Source organism: Tiliqua scincoides, chromosome 1 (assembly GCF_035046505.1).
Source record: "Tiliqua scincoides isolate rTilSci1 chromosome 1, rTilSci1.hap2, whole genome shotgun sequence".
Lineage (NCBI taxonomy): Eukaryota > Metazoa > Chordata > Lepidosauria > Squamata > Scincidae > Tiliqua > Tiliqua scincoides.
Genome location: NC_089821.1, coordinates 170,934,336 through 170,954,395, shown reverse-complemented (window position 1 = coordinate 170,954,395; position 20,060 = coordinate 170,934,336). Strand labels below are relative to the sequence as shown.

The window sequence follows — 20,060 nt, the reverse complement described above, 5'->3', positions numbered from 1 at the left end:
TCGACATAAAATGTGCAGCTCGTGGAAATAAATTGGCTGAGCTCCTTTTTGAATGGTAAATAAAAAACTACATAGATGAATAAATATTATATACATATATTCCTTAATATTTATATAAAATTTGTGTTACAAAATTGTGTATGTAACATTAAAAATGTGTGTGTCATGTCTTGTGGCTCTCAAGCACCTGGAGTTTATCGTATGTGTCTCTTACGTTAAGCAAATTTGGCCACCCTCGTACTCCAGCAATTAAGGGGGAAGGATGTTTTGTTGAAAAACATCTGTTTGATGCTTTGCTATCCAGAATAGGATTGGTCTTTGTTTTCTCTCTTTAGCATTGAAAGGGAAATGATGAAGCACTTAAATGAATTATATGTTGTGCTTTGCAAATGCAAACAGTATTGCAAGTAGAGTAACAAATAATTTGAATGCTGCCAGGGGATATGGAAGGAAAAGTAACAAACAAGCAGAGTTCAGCCTGCATTAGATATCCATCTAAAGCAAAGTGGGAAAATAAGTAAAAATGATGAATTCATGGATTAGCTGGAAGTTCTTGGTCAATCTAAACTGGGAGTTGTATTATTATAACATCTGTGCCACAGCGGAAGTTTCAGCAGCCTTCACCAAAGTCCTTTTAGGGGTGCATTCTATGTTCTTCATGGCTGGATAAACTCTGAGATATTGCAGAAAGCTTGCTTATTTTTATTTATGTATTTACTTGCATTACTTAAATCATGCTTTTCCATCCATTGGTGTAGTAGTTCTCACACATTTAGCACAGGACCCACTTTTTTGAATGAGAATCTGTCAGGACCCACTGGAAGTGATGTCATGACTGGAAGTTACATCATCAAGCAGGAGAAGTTTTAACAATCCTGGGCTGCAATCTTACCCACACTTACCCAGGAGTAAGTCCCATTTACTAGCACTGTTAAAAGCATATACATGCACATACTTGTTAAAAGTACAGGTCTGTAACATTTCCCCAAATGCAGTCACATCCCATGGTAGCATCAAGTCTAATATATTAAAAATAAAATATTGAAATGAATGGGGACCCACCTGAAATTGTCTTGTGAGCCACCTTGTGGATCCCAACCCACATTTTGAGAAACACTGCAGTGGTGGGTTTTGAAGGAGGCCTGCAATTGAGGCAGGATCACCAGGGAAATGTTGCATATCTAGCTGTTCCTGAAAGGAAGTGCAGGCAGGGCCATCTCATCTGTGAGGCCACCAAAGGTGGTTGCCATGGGCAGTATCTGGGCAAGGTTGTGCCCCCCTCAACCATTCCTGTTCTCTGGATTTGAACAGGAGGAGAGGAGAAAGGTAGTCTGTTGTGCCAGGAGTGCTATGGCCCGCACTCTTAGCCCAAATACTCTCCCATTTTGTTCTCTTTTGAATCCAGGGGAAAGGAGCCTCAGCAAAGTCAGTGAGTAAGGGGAGGTGGCATTTGTCTGTCTCTGAATGCAAGGCTTTTTCAGTTTTAGCCTTAAGGCTGTGGGAAGGAGCATCCAGAGAGAGTAAGGATGAGAAGTGGTGAAAGCAGGCACCCTCCCCCCTCCCACAATCCACTCTCAGAGGCAGCTACTTAAGACTGCAGTGACAGCTCCTAAAGGACAGTGCAGTGCTTAGGGAAAGGCCTTGCCTATTGAACCAGGGATTGGAAGTCAAGATCCTTCACTCGGGTTGTGGTCTATTTGGGGGGTCCTGCTGTGAGGGAGCTGGACTTAATTGAACTGTATCAGGGCACCTTCCAGCCAAAGCTAAACCCATTGAGTTTGGTGGAAATCGAGCATGTGCTTAACTCTTGTTTTGAATTAAATGGGACTTAAATGTCTTTAAACTGTAGATGGGTCATGCCCTTTGTTTTTAGGAGTCGATAGAGTACATTTATAGGGTGATGTGTCCATTGAAGAGCCAACATTGGTAGCTCTTTGGGGCATCATTCATACATACAATGAAAGCACATGGAGAAGAGGAACTTTCTGTCGTCACTTTCTTCCTCCAACCTACATGCATTCTTCAGAATGTCTGCTGAGGGTCCCTGATCAGAAAGCTGTACAGCCCATGATGGTACCAAGTTACTGTGGGCTCTGGGTCAAAGCCATGCTCTGACTTTTATGGCACCCACACCTGCTTCCTAATGGCACATCAGATGCTATCTGATACAGGTATTGAAGTTCAGGGGTTGACCTTGTGATAGGCATGTGCCCTCAACCTGTCCCCAGCCTAGCCCACCTTTGGCATCACCCTTATGTACAGCATTCATGTTAAGCCCCTGCAGCATCTGCAAAAAACTATTTATGTGCCTCTTTTTAATTAATTAATTAATCAACAGTATTTATATACCGCTTTTCAACTAAAAGTTCACAAAGCGGTTTACAGAGAAAAATCAAATAACTAAATGGCTCCCTGTCCCAAAAGGGCTCACAATCTAAAAAGATGCAAATGAATACCAGCAGACAGCCACTAGAACAGACAGTGCTGGGGTGAGCTGGGCCAGTTACTCTCCCCCTGCTAAAAAAAAGGAGCACCCACTTGAAAAAGTGCCTCTTACCCAGTTAGCAGGGGTTAACACCCATTCACTTGGCTGCATTACAAACACAGGGTCTGGCTTCCTGGAAGAGTACAAGTAGGAAGCATAGGGCAAAGTACTCAGAAATCTGCATCAGGGTCATCAGTGAGTTTTCTTTGCTGGTCTTGGGTGCAGAGGGAAGACACAACTCTGTTTCCCCATTTTTCATTCCCTGGTTGCTGCTTGAGCTGTGCCCGTTTCCCCCCCCCCCCCCAGACACACACTGCTTCTTCCTGTCCCTTATTCTATTCATTCAGCCTTTGGATAAACTCCTTTCATTGTTGCCTGCTGGTACTGGTTCCTCCAATAGCAGTTTGGTGGGACACTCGTCCCTCACTATGGTTTGGTTTTAATTTAATTTAATTTCCTTTGGACCAGGAGCCCTTCTTTCCTAACCTGGAAGGGGGCTGGGCAGGTTTAGCTACTGTTTTGCCAGGAACTCCCAGTTTGACCAGCAGAGCAGAAGGGAAAGAGATCTGCCCATTGCTTCCTACTGCCATTAACTGCTAAGCACTATATTTGTTTGGCCCTCCTCACTCTTTTCCCTCCATCATAATAATACTATACACTGGGGCCAGGAGAAAGAAGAGCAGCTTCCCATGGGATGAACACCAAGATGATTGTTCTGTACGCTGGTGGTGTCCTTTCTTCTTCTTATGCTTGTGACCACCTCTTGAAATTCCTCCTTTCTGGCTGCTTTCACATCCCTCATCAAAACTCACTTTTCCATGGCACCTTTGAACGATCCCCTAGTCCCCTATACCATAACCAAGGGTAAGTACACCCAACTAAAACAGCATATTCCTCTCTTCACCCTTGCTTGGTTTCCTCCCGGGGTCAAATCAGAAATCTGTTAGCACCTTGGGGCAGAGACCTGCCGTCCTGCACTCTGTGAAAGAATTAAACACTAATGGCACAACAAACAGTAGCAGCCTCATCACAGCATAAGTCATGGCAGGAGACCCGGCTTCCCTCCAACTACTTTCACTCAGGGAGGTGGCTGATTTTGAGCACAGTCACAAAGCTTTGGCTGAAGGAGTTGGCCAAGCCCTTTAAATCTGTCACGGTGAATGGAGTGAGAAACTAGGAGTTCTGTGTCCAAGAAACCACGAACGTGCAGAAGAGAGCAAAAGAATGTGCAATATTAGAATTGATGCTTTTCGGTAGCACTGGGGGCTCCCTCCTGACAGGTTTTTGAACATTTCAGGACACTGCAGTGATGGAACATGACAGTGCTTCACTTACTGTCTTGTTCAGTTCCTTTTTAAAAATGCTCCAATAGCTCCCAGGTAGCCTTCGTGCCTCAGGAACAAGGCCTGAACTTCTCTCTGCAAACATAGAACAACGCTTGGATGGCCCCTGGAAAGCTTTTCTCTGATAATAAATTTACAGCTCTCAAGTACTTATTTCTTTTATAACACTGGCTCTGTGCGGAAATTTTAAAATTTTATTACTAGAAGCAGAGCTCTTGAGGCCAAATCCTTTCCACTCTGTTCTGAATACAGCATTTTGCCTTAGGCCCCATTTCCTATACAACTGAGCTTACTTACAATTGTAAAATTACTGAATAATGGATGCTGACACTTGAACAAGACCTTGGCAGCCACTCTTTCTCCCAGTTACCCTTGCCTTAATTTCTCTTCCCCCCTTTTGGTTCCCTTGTATCTCATGCCACACTGCAAGCCTCTTGCGGGCAGGGAACCATCAGCTCATTGCGAATAAGATGCAGTCATAATGTTTCATCACTGCCTGCAATGAAATGCTTGCTCTGGGAATCGGAATGGCTCAAAAGCAATGGCAGCCAGGTTTCTACAGACTTGTGGTGCAAGCCTGTGCAAACGTACTTGACACAAGTTTCACCAAGGGCAGTAGGGGCCTACTCTCCCACTAAGAAGACTGCAGAGATAACCCAATCCTATCGCTGGGCCTCCCATACACTGCCCTGGCAATGGTCATCGCAAACATGCCATAAGACACAACGTGGTGGCCAGGAGAGGAACACTGCTAGCAGGGAAGCAAGTGCCGGTTGGTGCTGGGAATCTGCACCGATGGGACGACTATCAGGAGTCACCAGCAGTGAGTATATCCCACCAAGCAGTGGGGAAGCATTCCAGGAATGGTGGAAGGCAGGGAAACCGGGCAGGCCAGGGGATGGCTACAGCAGCAGAAGCTGCCGCTAAACCTGTTCTCCCTTCCAGGCCTCGAAGTCCTACACTGGTCTCCTTGGTTCTGTGCTAGCTAAATAGCTGAAACAGATCCAAGCAGATCAAAGGGTCTGTTGGGGCCCAACAAAGAGGAGACCCAATGCTCCCTTACCCCGTGGAGACCTTCGGTTTCCTCTTTGGACCTGTGGAAGCACCGCTACACCAAAGGCCGGCAGCCACATTAGGATTGAGCCACCCATGTAGCAACCACAGGTTGCTTCCATGTGCACGAATGCTCTCCTGAGAGCAGGACACTGCATACAGCTATCGCACAGAGAAAGCACTTCCAGATTAACTCCTCTGCTAGTGTAACATCTCTTTCTGTAGCACATTATAATACCTCCTGCCCAAGGTTGTGGAGCACTGCCACGTCTCAAACTTTGCCATCATGGATGCATGCTGCTGGCTACAATCCTATACTCACCAACCTGTAAGTCCCTCTGAACACAGCGGGATGAGTAAATGCACAAGTGGCACGAGTAAATGATCCCAAGTTTGGTAATTAAGTGCCCAATCCTATCCAATTTTCCAGTATTGTTGTAGCTGCATTACAGCCCCAAGGTAAAGGAACAAATGTCCCCATCCCTTAAGGAGGCCTTTGTGACGGCTTCCCTATAACAGGTTGCAGTGCACACCCCATTAGCTTGGCTGCACTGGCACTGGAAAATTGGAAAGGATAGGGCCCTAAGGAAGCTACTAACATCCTAACAATCCTATTTACTTGAGAGTAAGCTCCATCAAATACACACGAACTTACTTCTAAGTAAACATGCATAGGATGGCACTGTAGATCAGTCAGCTTTTAAATCCTTTTATGAAGGCTAAGGCCTCTTTATGCAAGTCTTGTTAACTGTTTTAAAAAAACCTATTCTTTTGTCTTTGTATCTTTTTGTATTTTAAAATAAAGAAGCAGGGGTAGATCTCTTATGTTTTTTTTGGGGGGGGGAGACAGCAGCAAAAATCTCCATTTGTCCCAGCACAGAATCTTTTTCAATGGCTGCTTGGGGGGGGGGGCATTTTGTTTTAAACTGGAAACCCCATGGAAACTGTGACCCATTCCCCCCACTTCCCATTTATTCTGCTACTTTTCAAACTTTGGGGTGGGTGGGTTGGTTGAAAAAAAAAAAAGGCATTTAAACATCCTGAATAATTTCCAAGCTATTAAAACATTCCTGGAAGAATCAAGCTTTCATTACCTTGGAAAAGAAATTAATACTGTACGTGATTGTGCGCATGGTGAGTGGATGCCCCCCGGAGGAAAAAGTCTCCAAAATATATTTTGTTCAGGTTGTGGAGTTTGGCACAGAGGCAAGCAAGCTGCCCGATGTCGTTGCTGATCATGTGCAATAAGCTCTTAGCCATGTCTTCTTTGGAAAAGTCTTTGTCTGCTAACTTGCTGTTTTATATAAGGCAGTAGCATGCATGATAAATTTTTTAAGTTTTTTTGGTATTAATTCACTACCTGCAACACTGTTTTCCTTTGCTTAGCTGAACATTGAGACTTTGTTTTAAAAAAACAAACCAAATAAAATGCTGCTGAATGTTGTCAGATGTTACTAGTAGCGCAAACAGAAAATGGCACATCTCAAGGCAACAGTGCCACCAAGTGTCCACAAAATAATAGTTTTACATCTTTTTAAAAAAAACAAAACAGGGAAGGCACCAGAATAATAACGGCAACCTATGCCTATGGCAAAGCACTTTTGAAATGAAAAGGATTACTGCGTAAAGGTGGACAACAGTCAAGGCTCCATTGGGCATTCTTGGACGTGTCCAAAGTAGCTCTTCCCTTTGCCAAAAATTTCCTGCATGAATTTGAACAAGGCTCACTCCATTTTCTCTGAGTGGCATATTAACGAGATATTGGAATACAGGAAGCATGAATTTCCTGTATTCACGCATCCTACAAAGCAGTATAAGGCTGTCGTTCCTTCATCATGAGCATGCCAATCTTTTTTGCTGTGATGAAATGCACACTTGCACATTTAACATGCACACAAATATGGGAAATGTGTCTCTGTTGTGTTACTTGAACTGTGATATGGACGGAATATCCCAAACCTTTCTCAGTGTCATTGTTAGAATTATAATAGTTTTTGCATTCCAGATAGCTGTGTCACATGGCCTTATTTTTTTTTAATCCTGAGAGACAGTGGAATATTTTGCTTGCTCAAGTTTTTTGTTAACAAGTCAATGTTAACAATAGATTCTGTTGCTATAAAACTGCTCTGTACAGTTCAAGGTGAATTTCACTATTAGGACGTGTTTTACGCAACATACGCTTCAATGGTTTAAATCTGGTGCTCAGTCAAAATGGCACCCCAATTTTGCTGTCCTCAGGCAGAACAATTAAGTTGGAAGTGGGCCCAAATGGGGGAGAAAAGATGGCTTTATGGGGTCAGCAGCTCAGGTCCCAATGGCTACTGACCAACCAGCAAGGCAGCAAAAGAGGTGGTAGAAAAAAGAAACTGAACTTGGAGTTGTTTCAGTAAATCTTTCATCTGTCTCCCAACCCCCCAATGTTTTGAGCCAAAGTTATTTATTATGGACTGCACTCATTAGAACAATATGGCTACTTATGTTTGGATTTGAAGGGGAAATTTAATGATGCTGTCCTGGACATACATTTCAGTTGTTATTATGGCATTTTCATTGCAATTATCCACATATCAAATCCTTCATGTTACTTCTAAGTACATTAGGGACAGTGATGATTTAGTGCCCCAATAAGAGGGCCCCCAATGCTGTAAATATGTTGCATAAAAAGCTTAACTGGACTTTAGACCCCAGCTAGTGGGCAGGTGTTGCATAGTGAAATGGTGCTTGTTGACTGGCTAAGGTTCAGTGATTTACAGAATACATTGTGCTTTAAAAGGGGAATAACAGTTGATACTATATATAGTATCACCCAGAAGACTATCAGTGGATTTAAGTCATTTCTGCCCAACATTGCATATATACAACAGGGATCAAATGTGTTCACCTGTGAGCTGGGCATAAATGGGTTAATCAGATGTACAATTTACCAAGAATATTCAACAGTGATAATTGTAGGCTGTTGTGCACATGTTGTAATCCAGCAGGCAGAAAGAAGCCCACTAGCCATGAATGCCAACCAGAAGCTCAAAAAAGCATTCTGTTTTGGTGCCTTTATAGCACTGCAAAAACGGGGAGATGGAAAACAGATCACACTCTATGTGCCTTGGCTGCACTAGGCTAGATGGGTCAGAAGCTGCACAGGTCTATTGTAGTTAATTTGCTTATATGTAATGTTAGCAGCAAATGAAGCTTAATTGCTGTGCTCTCTCAGACATTTGAAGGAACCCACACAGTAAATGAACTTGGCACAGAGTGCCAAGAAGCCCATTTTGCTTGATTGCAGTTGGGGAAACCTGCCAAGTGCAAGAGCAGATGGATGCAGCTGATTAGGGTGATCTGTTTTAGAAACACTTGGAAAATTCTGGGCATTTAGGATAAAAACAAAGAACTGTACATATTCTGTCTATGGCTCCAATCCAGAACGCACTTATGAATGTGTTAGTCCCAATGATTGTAGTCTCACTCTCTCCCTCCCCCTCCCCAATTTGAAAAACACAATGTGCTGTTTTAGTTGTGGCATCCCACGCTGTCCCAGGGATAATGTAGATTAGTAGAGCTGGATTGTAAAATTTATATTTTGAACAGGGACTTGCGAATTGTCAAAAACTAACTAGCCGCCTTAGGCATTTGCTTTGACATGGGAAATGCAGGGTATAAACAAACAAAAAAATTATGATCTAAAAGTGCCATGTGGAGCACAAGGTTAAAGTTTGAATAGCAAATGAAGAGACTCTGCATTCCTGTTTCAGGTAAGTTGCTCATACTTACATAATTTTTTTTAGTCAGCCAATATTGACCATTTTTATGCAATATTTGCTGGTGAACATTCCAATTGAAAATTCTTTCTTTGGCTGAATAATTGGCAGTGCTTGGTTTGTTTTCTAGATGGGTGTTGGCGTGGTGGATTCTGCAGTTGCAGGTTTGGGGGGTTGCCCATATGCAAAAGGTGCCACTGGAAATGTAGCCACAGAAGATGTAATCTACATGCTGAATGGTTTAGGGATCAACACGGTAAGCTATTTCTCATGTGCCTTCCTGAAAGTGTAAATTGGGGAGGGGGAAAATGTTTATATAAAACATGGGCTTGCTGGATTGTTTTCAAAATATGTGATTTGTTGCAACCAATTAGACATTCACCCAGGAGTCATTTTGCTCTGATTCTAGACCAGTGGTTCTCAAAATTTTAGCGCAGGGATGACAATATGTTGGAACTGACCAGAAATGATGTCATGAAGTGATGTTTTAACCTGGAAGTGATATCATGGCTGGAAGTGACATCATCAGTAAGAAAATTTTTTAACACCCCATATGACAAAATCAAATCAAATTAAGTCAGTAAATTAAAAGTTTACAATAAGTATTAGTTTAAAAATTTATTTAAAATAAAGAAGAACCCTTGTAACCCTCCCAAGTAGTTGCTGAAATGTTTTTTTTAAAATTCTCCAAACATCCCAAAGGCTGGAATCCTATCACACTTATCTGGGAGTAAGATCCATTGACTATCATTGTTCAAAGCATGTACGAAGTTGCCTGTTTAAAGGACAGATCTGTAACATTTCCCCAAAGGCAGTCACATTCCATGTTAGTATCAAGTCTAATATATGAAAAATAAAATACACTTTGAAATGAATGGGGACCCACCTGAAATTGGCTTGTGACCCACCTAGTGGGCCCGATCCACAGTTTGAGAAACACTGTTCTAGATCTAGACTTATGACTAAGGGTAAATGCTACATCATTTAGCATGTTTGAACCTGTGGAAAAGTTGACCTTGTAGGCGTTTCTTGCCTGAAGGTAAATATGCTTGGAAGTTGCGAGTTTATTGTTACCAATGGAAGAATGTCCAGGTTATCTATTTTTTTTCTGAGACCTTGCAGACCACTTCTCAGGGTGTTGTGGCCCACCTTTGGTCTGTGGACCACAAATTGGGAACCAATGCTTTAGATACAGGTGTTAGCAGTGTTGGAAGAGTGACAGCATGTGAGCTGAGTCACCCAGTCTATACAGATAGCAAGTATGGAAATGATGGCCTCCACCTGTAGGGGGGAGTTTGTTGCTAGTTTAAGTGGTCATTGGTTGTTTCTTTCCCTACATCTGATGGATCTCTCATTTGATTCTTTTCTTGCTTCTTGTTTCTTCCTGTGTGTAACAATGGCTGCAGGTCTTTGTCCCAGTAAAGTGCTTAACAAAAGTACGTTTCCTGTGTGTAAGACTGCTTCAGTCTCTCAGCTCTGCTAACAACAAAAACATGGGAACATTAGTCCATCTAGCTCAATATTATCTGCACTGACTGAAAGTGCTTCTTCTGAGTTTTAGGCAGATATTTTTCCAAACTCAACTTTGTAATGCCAGAGATTGAATCAGAGACTTGTATGCAGAGCACTTGCTCTGTCTTTTGGTGGGCCATTGTGAGATACAGGAATCTGGACTATATAGACCTATGGCCTGATCCAGCAGGGCTGTTCTTATGTTCTTACTGAGCTACAGCCCCTCCTGTTCTCCATCCATGAATGCAGCTGGCTAGAAGAGTATGTAGCTGTGCCATGTTCTTGGACCATTTAATTGCTTAGGTCTTCCATATGGAATGGGCAGACTCTTCTGGAGTAGTGCCAGTTCAGTGAGAAATGTTTAATCTGCCTGCAGTCATATAGCTATATAATTTAATGTTCTCCCATTCTCATGTACCTGTAGGTGTTGGTTTGCATGGATTGGTACCCCCAGGCTAAAGATGTGCATCCATTTATGAAATGTGACACACTCTGAACGTAGTTGAGTGTGGCACTCTCTGGGTTGAAGCCGTGCTTCTTAGCCCTTTCCTTTTCTATTGCACCTATGTTCTAGTCTGAGAGTTTAGTTTCCTGTTTGTTATCATCTCTCTATTGAAAGCAGGTAGCACTTACTAAAATTAAACATTGCCTAATGTTTGCATTTGATTTGATCTATCTCTTGGCTTCCTTTCAGCTCCCTGTTATTCCTTGCTTTGTTGACTGAAGTCACTTAAAGAGGGACACAGTGGATGAAATGCTTTCTGAGTATTCAGCAGTGCTTTCAACAGGCCTGTGCTCAGTAGGATGACAGTTAATGCCTCTCTGAACTGGTGCTCAGAATGATTAGTCAAGCTGTCAGTTAACTAAAAGCTGGATGAGCCAAGGTCATTGCAGACATATAATACTTGCACAGGCAAAAAGTAGTAACTGGGTGCATCTTAAATTTTTTAAATATAATTTGCTTATCAAAATCAGAGGGGTTTGGTAGCACCTATTTAGTAGTCCAATCCTTGAACCTCAGACAAAGTTGCCCAGAAACAAATCCCACTGATTTCTTTAAAATTCACCTCCGTCGCGTGCACATTTATTTGTTGCTTCTTCCATTGATTGTAGTAGAACTTGCTTCTGAGTAAAGTGATCAAGAAATCATATCTTTAATTCGAAGGAAACAGACACTACCATGGGTTCTGAATAGCTCACTTACACTTTTAGGGGAATAATGCTGTAAATGTGCTGGGGGTTGCTGCGCAGTGGCGGTGGAGCTAGCAGGTGTGCTCCCCACCCTTCTGAAACTATAGAGTCCCCATGGTTTCAGAACATCTGCACAAGGCTCTTCTTAATGTGGACTTCCCTCTTCTGTTAAGGTTAGAGTCTTTTTTCTATCACCCTTTAATAAATTTAGTACCTTTCCCAGAGTACTGTCCTAATCTTGTTTCCTCTGATTCTGGGCAGCATCACCCTGCCATGTACCTCAACTTTCTTCTTGTGATTTCCAAGTGCCTCATCTGGCACTCTGTTTTTTGCAGCAGATGGTTCACTCCCTAGCATCTGACATCTTTTGGATTTACAACTGACATCTAGGAGCAGATAGGAAAGCCAGGGGATTAATGAGTCCAGGAAGGCATACATCCCGTGTACTTCAAATGGAGGTATTATGTCTCTGACCAGGACACTTTTCAGAGTGGAAGTGTGACCATTGTAAGCAAATACTGTAAAGCCAGCTTTGGAGTGCACGGGTCTTTCACAACCTCGCCTTCCACAAGTTTATGTTCTTTACTTCCTAACTAGTGGGCCGCCCACCAAAGTAGTAGAAACGTGTCTGGACAAATAGCTGTAGCTTTAGCTGAGTGAATGCCATCCCCAGTGCTCCCAGCTGGGCCGGTTCCACATTCTATTCCCTTGACCCCATTTTGTTCCCCTTCTTTCTTTGCCTCGTTCTCCATCTGTTTCCCCCTTGCTTCAATCTCCTGCCTCATATGACTGCTTTCTTCAGACTTCTGCCACCTTTGCTTCCTCCTCCCCTAGGCCTCAACTTGGTTCTGTCACAGTTTCAAGTGTGATTTCACTATGTCTCCTTCCCTAGGTCCTTTTGCCTCTGTCTGCTACTCCCCTCCCACCATACCTCCACTTGCTCACCTTCTTTCCTGTTGTCCCATTCTCCTGTTTCTGTGGCACATTCTCCAAGGAGTAATCATGCAGAAGGTGTTTGCAGAGGTTTGGTGCTTGGGTTGTTGTTGACGCAAGAGCACTTGGGTTTTTATGCTCAGACCCTTTCGCTGTGACTTTTTCCTTACTGCACTTCTTGGGCCGGTGGTAGGTATTTGAGGGGATTCCTGAATGCAGCCTCTTACCTTCTTTTATTTCTCAGCTCCATGATGATACTTCATGGGATAGGAAGTGACTTAGGAGGTATGGTGGGTAGATTCACAGACAGACAAAAGGATGAAACATTCTACTGAAGATCCAATCCTAGCTGGACCTTGCTCTGCCAGAATTCCTGTTTGGGCAATACATTGCCCTTTGTAGTGGTTCAAAAAACTGACCCGCCATCACACATTTCCAAGCTGGCACCACAAATGAGCAAAGATACAGCAGCACACAGAGGGTCCGCTATTCTCAGAAAGTTGGCAGTGGGGGCGGAAAGGGGAAATTCGGGGAAATTTCAGGAGGGGGAGGGCAGGGGACATATTGGTGAGGGAGAAGTCAATCCTGGCAGCACCAGCATGCACCAGGATCCTGTCCCCACTTTTCAAACCCATCCCTCCCCCTTTCATTCCTCAGACATATGCCAGCAATATAGCTGGCATAGATGCAAGGAGACCGGTAGGCTGCCAGTAGGCCTACAGAGAGGTAAGGGACAAATATCTCTCCCAGGTCTCCTGATTGTTCCCACCCCTCACCACTGGATGCAACACTTGCCCTGTTGGCATGGCTGCATTACCACTAATGTTGGGGAATAGGATTGGTCTGTGAATATCATACGATTTTAAATGAAGCTTATCACTGATGTAGCATCACTTGAATTAATAGAATTAAATAACATCTCTCTCTCTCTCTCCCCCCCCACCCCTTTATAAATCTAGGGTGTGAATCTTTACAAGATTATGGAAGCTGGTAACTTCATCTGCACAGCCTTGAACATTAAAACAAATTCTAAAGTTGCACAAGCTTCCTTCAACGGTTGAACTGCAAAAGAAGAAATGCTGTTTCGAAAAGTTAAATATTTGTCCATCATGATGCTCTGCCTATTTATAACTATATCAGGCAAACATACTGCAAACACCATTTCAGCAGTGATAGGAAAAAAGGGGCAATGTGGTCAGTATTTCATGTTGATGGCAGCTGTGTATATAAAACCAGAATGGAAAACCTCAGACTTGATTGCCAAATGAAACCCTCTCCTCTCTTCTTTGGATTGGGCAGCAGTCTTCCAATTGCAGCCCACCATGAGTTCTGTTGATTTGGCCCTGACCAGATTCTGAAATGACAGAAATAATATAGCTGTGAAACCTCCCCCCTCCCTCAAAATGTGGGTGCATTCAAGTGTAGTCATAAGAGTGCGCATATAGAGGTATATTTATATGGCAAGAGTGGAAAAACAGAGTATAATCCAATTTACATGTAACAATTCTAGTCCACCACACCATGGCTTACCAAACTAGAAAAGAGCTCTTTGCTGGTGCTCTCCTATCTTCTCTGCTGCCCTTTCCTTTGCTCTTTGTGCCCAGATTAATTAAAACCTTCCTTGTTTTAGTAAACTATGGAATTTCAGTATATCCGAATTGGAAAATTTTGGTTTCAGTGCTCCTGACAAACCAGTGTATGAAATCACTGTCCTAGTAGACTGTGATTTAATAAAGTAGGGTGTTTTGTATTTAACTAGGTGTCCTGGGTAGAGCAGAGTGGGAAGCACATGGGCACACAACTCATTCAATGAACCACAGTTTGTTGGATTCTTATGTCTGAACCAGGTTTATATGTCTGAGGGCCCAATCCTATCCAACTTTCATGTGCTGTTACAGCCATTCCAACTGGATGAAAGCTGCATCCTGCTGTGGGCAGGCAGTCATGGAGGTCTCCTCAAGGTAAGGGAACATCTGTTCCTTTACCTCAGAGCTACACTGTGGCTCCATTGTCACTGGAAGGTTGGATAGGATTGGGCCCTGAGTCAGAGAAAATCCACATGCTCATATATTTAATTGAGCATACTTTCAAAGAGGTATTTGTGCATCAGCCAGGTAGACTCTACAAAAGTTGTAATTGGGCATAATACATTCGCTAGTCTTTAAGATGGCATAGGACTCAGGCTTTGTGATGTGATAATCTTAACACCACTGCCTGTCTAGAGTGTATGTGTGGTGAGGTTACTGTCTCAAACATGCACCCTAACCAAGGTAGATTATCCACCCTGATAGGAAACATTTAATCCATTAAATAATCAATTCTTCCCACTTAAGAGGGACAAAATCTTTTCTAAGTCATAAATTTCACTTTTGTTGCCTTTTCAACTGCACATTCAAGGGGTATTTTAAACCCCTTGGGCACAGTTGACTGCAGACTTCTAAAGATAGTAAGTACTGCATTGTTACCACTTAACAAGCTGGCTTTTAATGTCGTATAAATATTTGCAGTGGTCCATGAGGTCCATCACTGTGTGTGGCCCTGCCTTTCTACATTTTATCCCTCCTGATTACCTCTTTTCATTTGCCAAGAAAATTATGCTATGAAGAGGAAGCCAAACCCGGGTTTGCTATGAGTAGCATTTTTGCCATTTTTATTGTGGTTGACATCTGTTAAGTATATGAATGACTTTATCTCGTTCCAAGACTCTGTAGGGACTGGCAGCTTGCCATATGCTGCAGATTTGTGGTGCCCTCCTATAATTGTTACATACATGAAATTCCTTGCAATCTACTTCTGTTCCATCCGTGACATTAAAAACTTGAGCAGTAGTATCAGGATGAATGTCATTTAGTATAACTGCATTAGAATGTCCATCCTATTTTTGTAGAATTATGCAGGACTGCCGTGCAAAGTTCACTGAAAGAATAGAAGTTGCATTAGAAACACTGTTCATCGATCATTCCCTTGCATAAGGAACTCAATGGAAAAAGCTCCTGCAGTGCTTTTTTCAGTAAATGGCTAAGACTAGATCATTTTCCCCATTCAATTTGTATCTCTAGCTTGTCATTTTTAACCAGTGTAAGTCCATCATTGTAATGCTGGGTAATGAAAGTGCCTTTTAACTACCTGAGGTGGAGATAATTGTGGTTTCCCTTTTTTTTCTTGTGTGGAATTTTGTAGGTTGATATCACAGCAAAATGTGTTGAATGTAACCAGACAAACTGCACAATCATATGCAAGTCCATGGAAGTTATTTTAAAATAATAGTTTTGGTATTTGTAAAACCAGCCTAGTCAGATCGATGAAAATGCATTCATCTGCAGACTCAAAATGTCAGTACTTTTCAGTGGAGGGTGTTGTTCACTAGAAATTTCTCACATCTTTTTCTGACAACAATATGTTAACACAGTAGCAGTGCAAGCCTATGCATGTCTACTTGGAAATAAGTCCCATTTAGTTCAGTGGGCCTTACTCCCAGGTAAGTGCGTGCATAGGATTGCAGCCTAGGTGAGGTCTAATTCACACATAGCCCCACTGTCCAGGTTTTACACATGGTGGTACACAGAGACAAACTTCACTTGCTCACCCTGTTACCCAGTGAACTTTCAGAGGGTACAGAGATTTCTGAACCTGTGTACTTAACAGAGAGACCCCCTCATGTGAAACATATGCAGTGCTATTAAATTCATGTAGGTGCAGATTTATACTAAAGAGTCTGTGTGGTCACAGAACGTGGCAAATCCAAGACTTGCTCCTGGGTGCAATTGTATATGAAACCTATGTGCTGTGTCTGTGTTGAACCTCCCAGTATAGAATGTTCCTTGGACTGTAACGTTAAGCTGAGTATTGGTGTAACTCTGAGTTTGGTTAATCATGACAAAGGAAATTTATTTCAATGGGACTTAGTCATGGCTAGCTAAATTAAGGATATAACCCATTGTATACTCAAATGTAATAAAATATAATTTTTAAATTATTATGCTAGATACTCACATTAGCTTCCATTTGTTCCCACTAATACTCTGTGCCTCAGTTGTGATAGCTTTATGATCATGAACTATGTTTTGTTCCATTTTCATTCAATCTGTCTCTCCTTTTGTTTACAAATGGAAATGCAAACAAACTAAAATTGTGAGCTATAATAAACACCTGAAAAACTGTAGTAGATCAGTTATCTGGACTCACTGAATGCATCTCTTCTTTTTCTCCCTCCTCGGTATGTAGTGTTAATTTTAAGAATCTAATAGATGGCCTAACGTATTACAAAAGGATTCATTCATCAGTTACAGGTGACTGAGGACCTGATCCTGTGGTCCTAGCACCAGCACTGAGTGTTGCAAACATGCCGTAAGGCATGCCTGCGACACTCACTGCCAAGCCAGCACTGGCACTGGTTCAGCATGAGCCAGCACTGAGCAGAGGCTGGTCGCACACCACCCAGAGCTCCGGGCAAGTGCCGGCTGACGGAGTGATAAGTTGGGGTCTCAGTAGGGACAGTCGTGGGCACAGATCCGAGGAGATTCATCTGGGCCGCCTGGCTGCTACATGTGGTGAGGGAGCATAAGCTCCCTGACCCCGAGTAGACCTGGCACTGCTTCCCAGCACCATGTGATGCGGCTGTTGCCATTGAAGCATTGCTGCAGCCCTGGGAAGCATCGGATTGGGCTGTAAAAACTACGCATAGAGCATTAATCAGTATAACCCATCCTTCTATCCAGTGTTGACGTTATGAGACTATTGCTCATACTATGGGGTGCATTTACTTCTACTTATTTTTTAATTCATATTTTTAGTCGGCTTTGATGGGCAATGACTCACAATTGATGAATTTCTTGTAAGCAACCTTGGTGACAACTTTCTTGTCTCCATTGCCTAGATGAGGTCAAGTTAGGAAACATGCTTCAGAACTAGCTTTCTCAGACAACTTGAGTCCTCTTTTAAGTTATTTATGTTTCATTTCCATGTCTTGCCCATCTCACAGATGCATCCCAAGCCATTGCGACCTTTGTACCTCCTTGGCAAGTCAGAAATGTACATTTAAGTAAGAAATGTTAGTCATTGGAATCAAAACTAACTTTTCTCTCTAGAACATTGTACCTCAACCATCCCAATTCAGTGCCAACAGTAAGTATAAAGAAGCAGGCTTCTGTGTACACATTCCCTGCTGGATTGAGGAATGCACATTTGGCTAGAAACAGCACACGCCTAGATTGCTATATAGTACTTTAATTCTCATTAATTTTTCTTATGGACTATATTATGTGAGTGGTGAATGAAGAGTGTAGATTCAGTTTTGATCCACCTGCAAGGTCTTCCTCATTCACGTTAGAGGATGTGGGACACTGTACAGAAAGGGATGCACGCACCTTGAAATGATTTGCAAAGCCATTGCTAACTGGGCAAAAAGACAAGCATTTTTTAAAGGGGTAGTTTTCTTTCTTGTATTTAGCAGGGAATAACAACTGTCCCTATTCATCCCAGCATAACGCCTTTTACCAGTGGCTGGAATCTCTCTTGTATCTTCTTTTCAGACAGCGAATATACCTCATAGGACAGGAAACCATCTTCTTATTTGTTCTGCCACGTAAAGTGCTTTAAGACCTTTTTTGTTGAAAAATGGTACATAAATATTAACAGTTATAGCAACTTCATGGATGCATCATGTACAAACAAGGCTCTGAAACTGGACAAATGACTAATCAGCCCAACTCTAGTAGTTCCTTATTGTTGATGCATTTTTTACAAATCAGCTAAAGGCTGTGGAAGTTAAAATAGGGATAGATGTACAGTTTGAAAATAGACAAGAAATGCAAATACTGTATGAATGTACCAAATGTTAATGCTGACTGTCCAGAAAATTCAATTTGCACCTTGGAAGATTTAACCTATAATGTCTTCAGAACGGTGAATGATGATTCCTGACTATCCATTGCCTAATGTATTTACATTGATTTACAGCAATAGGGAATCGCTATCCAAAGCTACTTTCTGCACATGTCTAGAGTTTTAAAAAAATTTCAGAGCTGTGCAGAATACATAAAAATTGGAAGTATGCTCTGCATGACACTGATAACCTACTTTCCTCTTAAACTGTCACTTGACTTTTATTTTTCAATTGTTAATAACTGCATTGAAATTATTGTCAAAAAAGCATCAACTAGAAATCAGAAGCATTGTGGATTCCTGGCCAGTGTAATGTGCTGAATATACTGTCCCTGTCAGTGAATAAATAGTGATTAGTGTTCAGGTTTCTAACTGGAATGTTGATATAAATGGGATGGGAAAATTCATGCACACCAATCTAGCAGTAGACAATGTGCTTGCAGACCAGTGCTAAACATATGTTCCAAGCCAAAAGAAAGAGACCAAAAATCGATTGGAGTTTAGGAATTAAGCTTTTTTATGCTGTTGTAATGTGATATGTCCAACAGAGCTGGTGCTCAAGAGCATATAATCATCATCATCATCGCGCAATCCATTTTGATAATTATCTTCCTCAGCTGCAAGAGTTCCTTCTGTCCAATTTCAACATCCAGTCTATGTAAAACATGATTTAGGTCAAGATTTTTTTGCTTATTATGTATTTATTTTTATTTGAAATATTTATAGACTTTTCTATGTAAAACATCAAGCACAGCTCACAAACAATTCAACCAAAAATCTATAAAGCAGCAGCTACAAAGGCAATCGATACTTCCGATCGATAAAGCATAGACAAAATTGCAATCAAAATAAGAGCTTAAGAGACGACACAACAAACAGCAAGCTATAAAAGCCATCCATAAAACTACTGAAAGCCTCATTGAACAGTAAGGTTTAATATGCCTTCTAAAAGCAAGAAAAGCACTAATGCCTCCCTCTCCTCTCAGGGAAGGACAAATCCGTGAATGGAGAGCCAGTACCTAGAAGTCCCTCTCGGCCCCTTCTGGGCACACACCCAATGTATGATTGCCAAGAGGTCCGGCCAGTGACAGAAGCAGTGTTGTGGGCATGGCTGCTGCACACAGTCCTTCTCCCCCCCTCCCAAACTGTGGAAGGGGGGTGCTTGAAAATAGATGTTGAAGATAATTGTCAATAATTTTGCCTATTTGCTGGTTTTGGTGCTGCCTTCCTGTTTGCTTCCCCCCCTCTGTGTGTTTTTTTTCCCCAAGAGGATCAGGCCAGTGGAGCTGCAGGGCTGAAAAGAATATCATCTTGTCCTGCTCCCAGAAGCTGGACAGGATCCATCACTCCCATCGTTTCCCATGTCAAGTTAACTCAGGCATCATTATAACGCATCTTTTTTTTTTTTTAAATAGCAAGTAAAAAAACATGAGCTTAAAAAAAAGTTACTTAGGAAAACCCAGAAACACTGCACTGTAAATTTGACTCAAAGAGTCTTTGTTATGATGAGCAGTCTTGCTATGGCAACTATTCCCACAAAGGGGATCTGTACTTCTGACCAGGGTTCCATTCTTCCATTAGAACGGACTTCATATCAGTCTGGAGCTGTTAGCTCAAGTACATATTGGGGGATGAGACTCTTTTTCCATGTATGTCTCCAAAAAGGAGTGCTCTGTGTAAACGTGTTGCACATTGTCACAAGGCCTCAGAAATCCTTTGTCCAAGACCCATTAGTATTTAGTACTAAGGCAGACTTTTAGAATCTTAATGGGTTGCTAAGATATCCTTTCTTGCTTGGAGCAAGAAGCCTGGAGGCAGGTGTGGCACCTGGGACCCAAAGGCATTGCTTTGAGGAGGTAGGGGTGGCTCTCCCAAGGGTTGGGGGGGGCAACTTCACAACTGATCTGA

At 42.2% G+C, this 20,060-nt stretch overlaps 1 protein-coding gene across 4 annotated transcripts in view; it reads left to right on the top strand.

Moving 5' to 3' along the window:
* HMGCLL1 (3-hydroxy-3-methylglutaryl-CoA lyase like 1) overlaps nucleotides 1–13,330 on the top strand; it is a 95,334-nt gene extending 82,004 nt beyond the window's left edge. For all 4 annotated transcript variants that reach the window (XM_066640849.1, XM_066640841.1, XM_066640832.1 and 1 more), the window contains 2 exons: nucleotides 8,764–8,889; nucleotides 13,229–13,330. In XM_066640849.1, the coding sequence (XP_066496946.1) occupies nucleotides 8,764–8,889; nucleotides 13,229–13,330 (228 nt within the window). The remainder of the gene's footprint in view (nucleotides 1–8,763; nucleotides 8,890–13,228) is intronic.
* The last annotated feature ends 6,730 nt before the right edge of the window (nucleotides 13,331–20,060 follow it).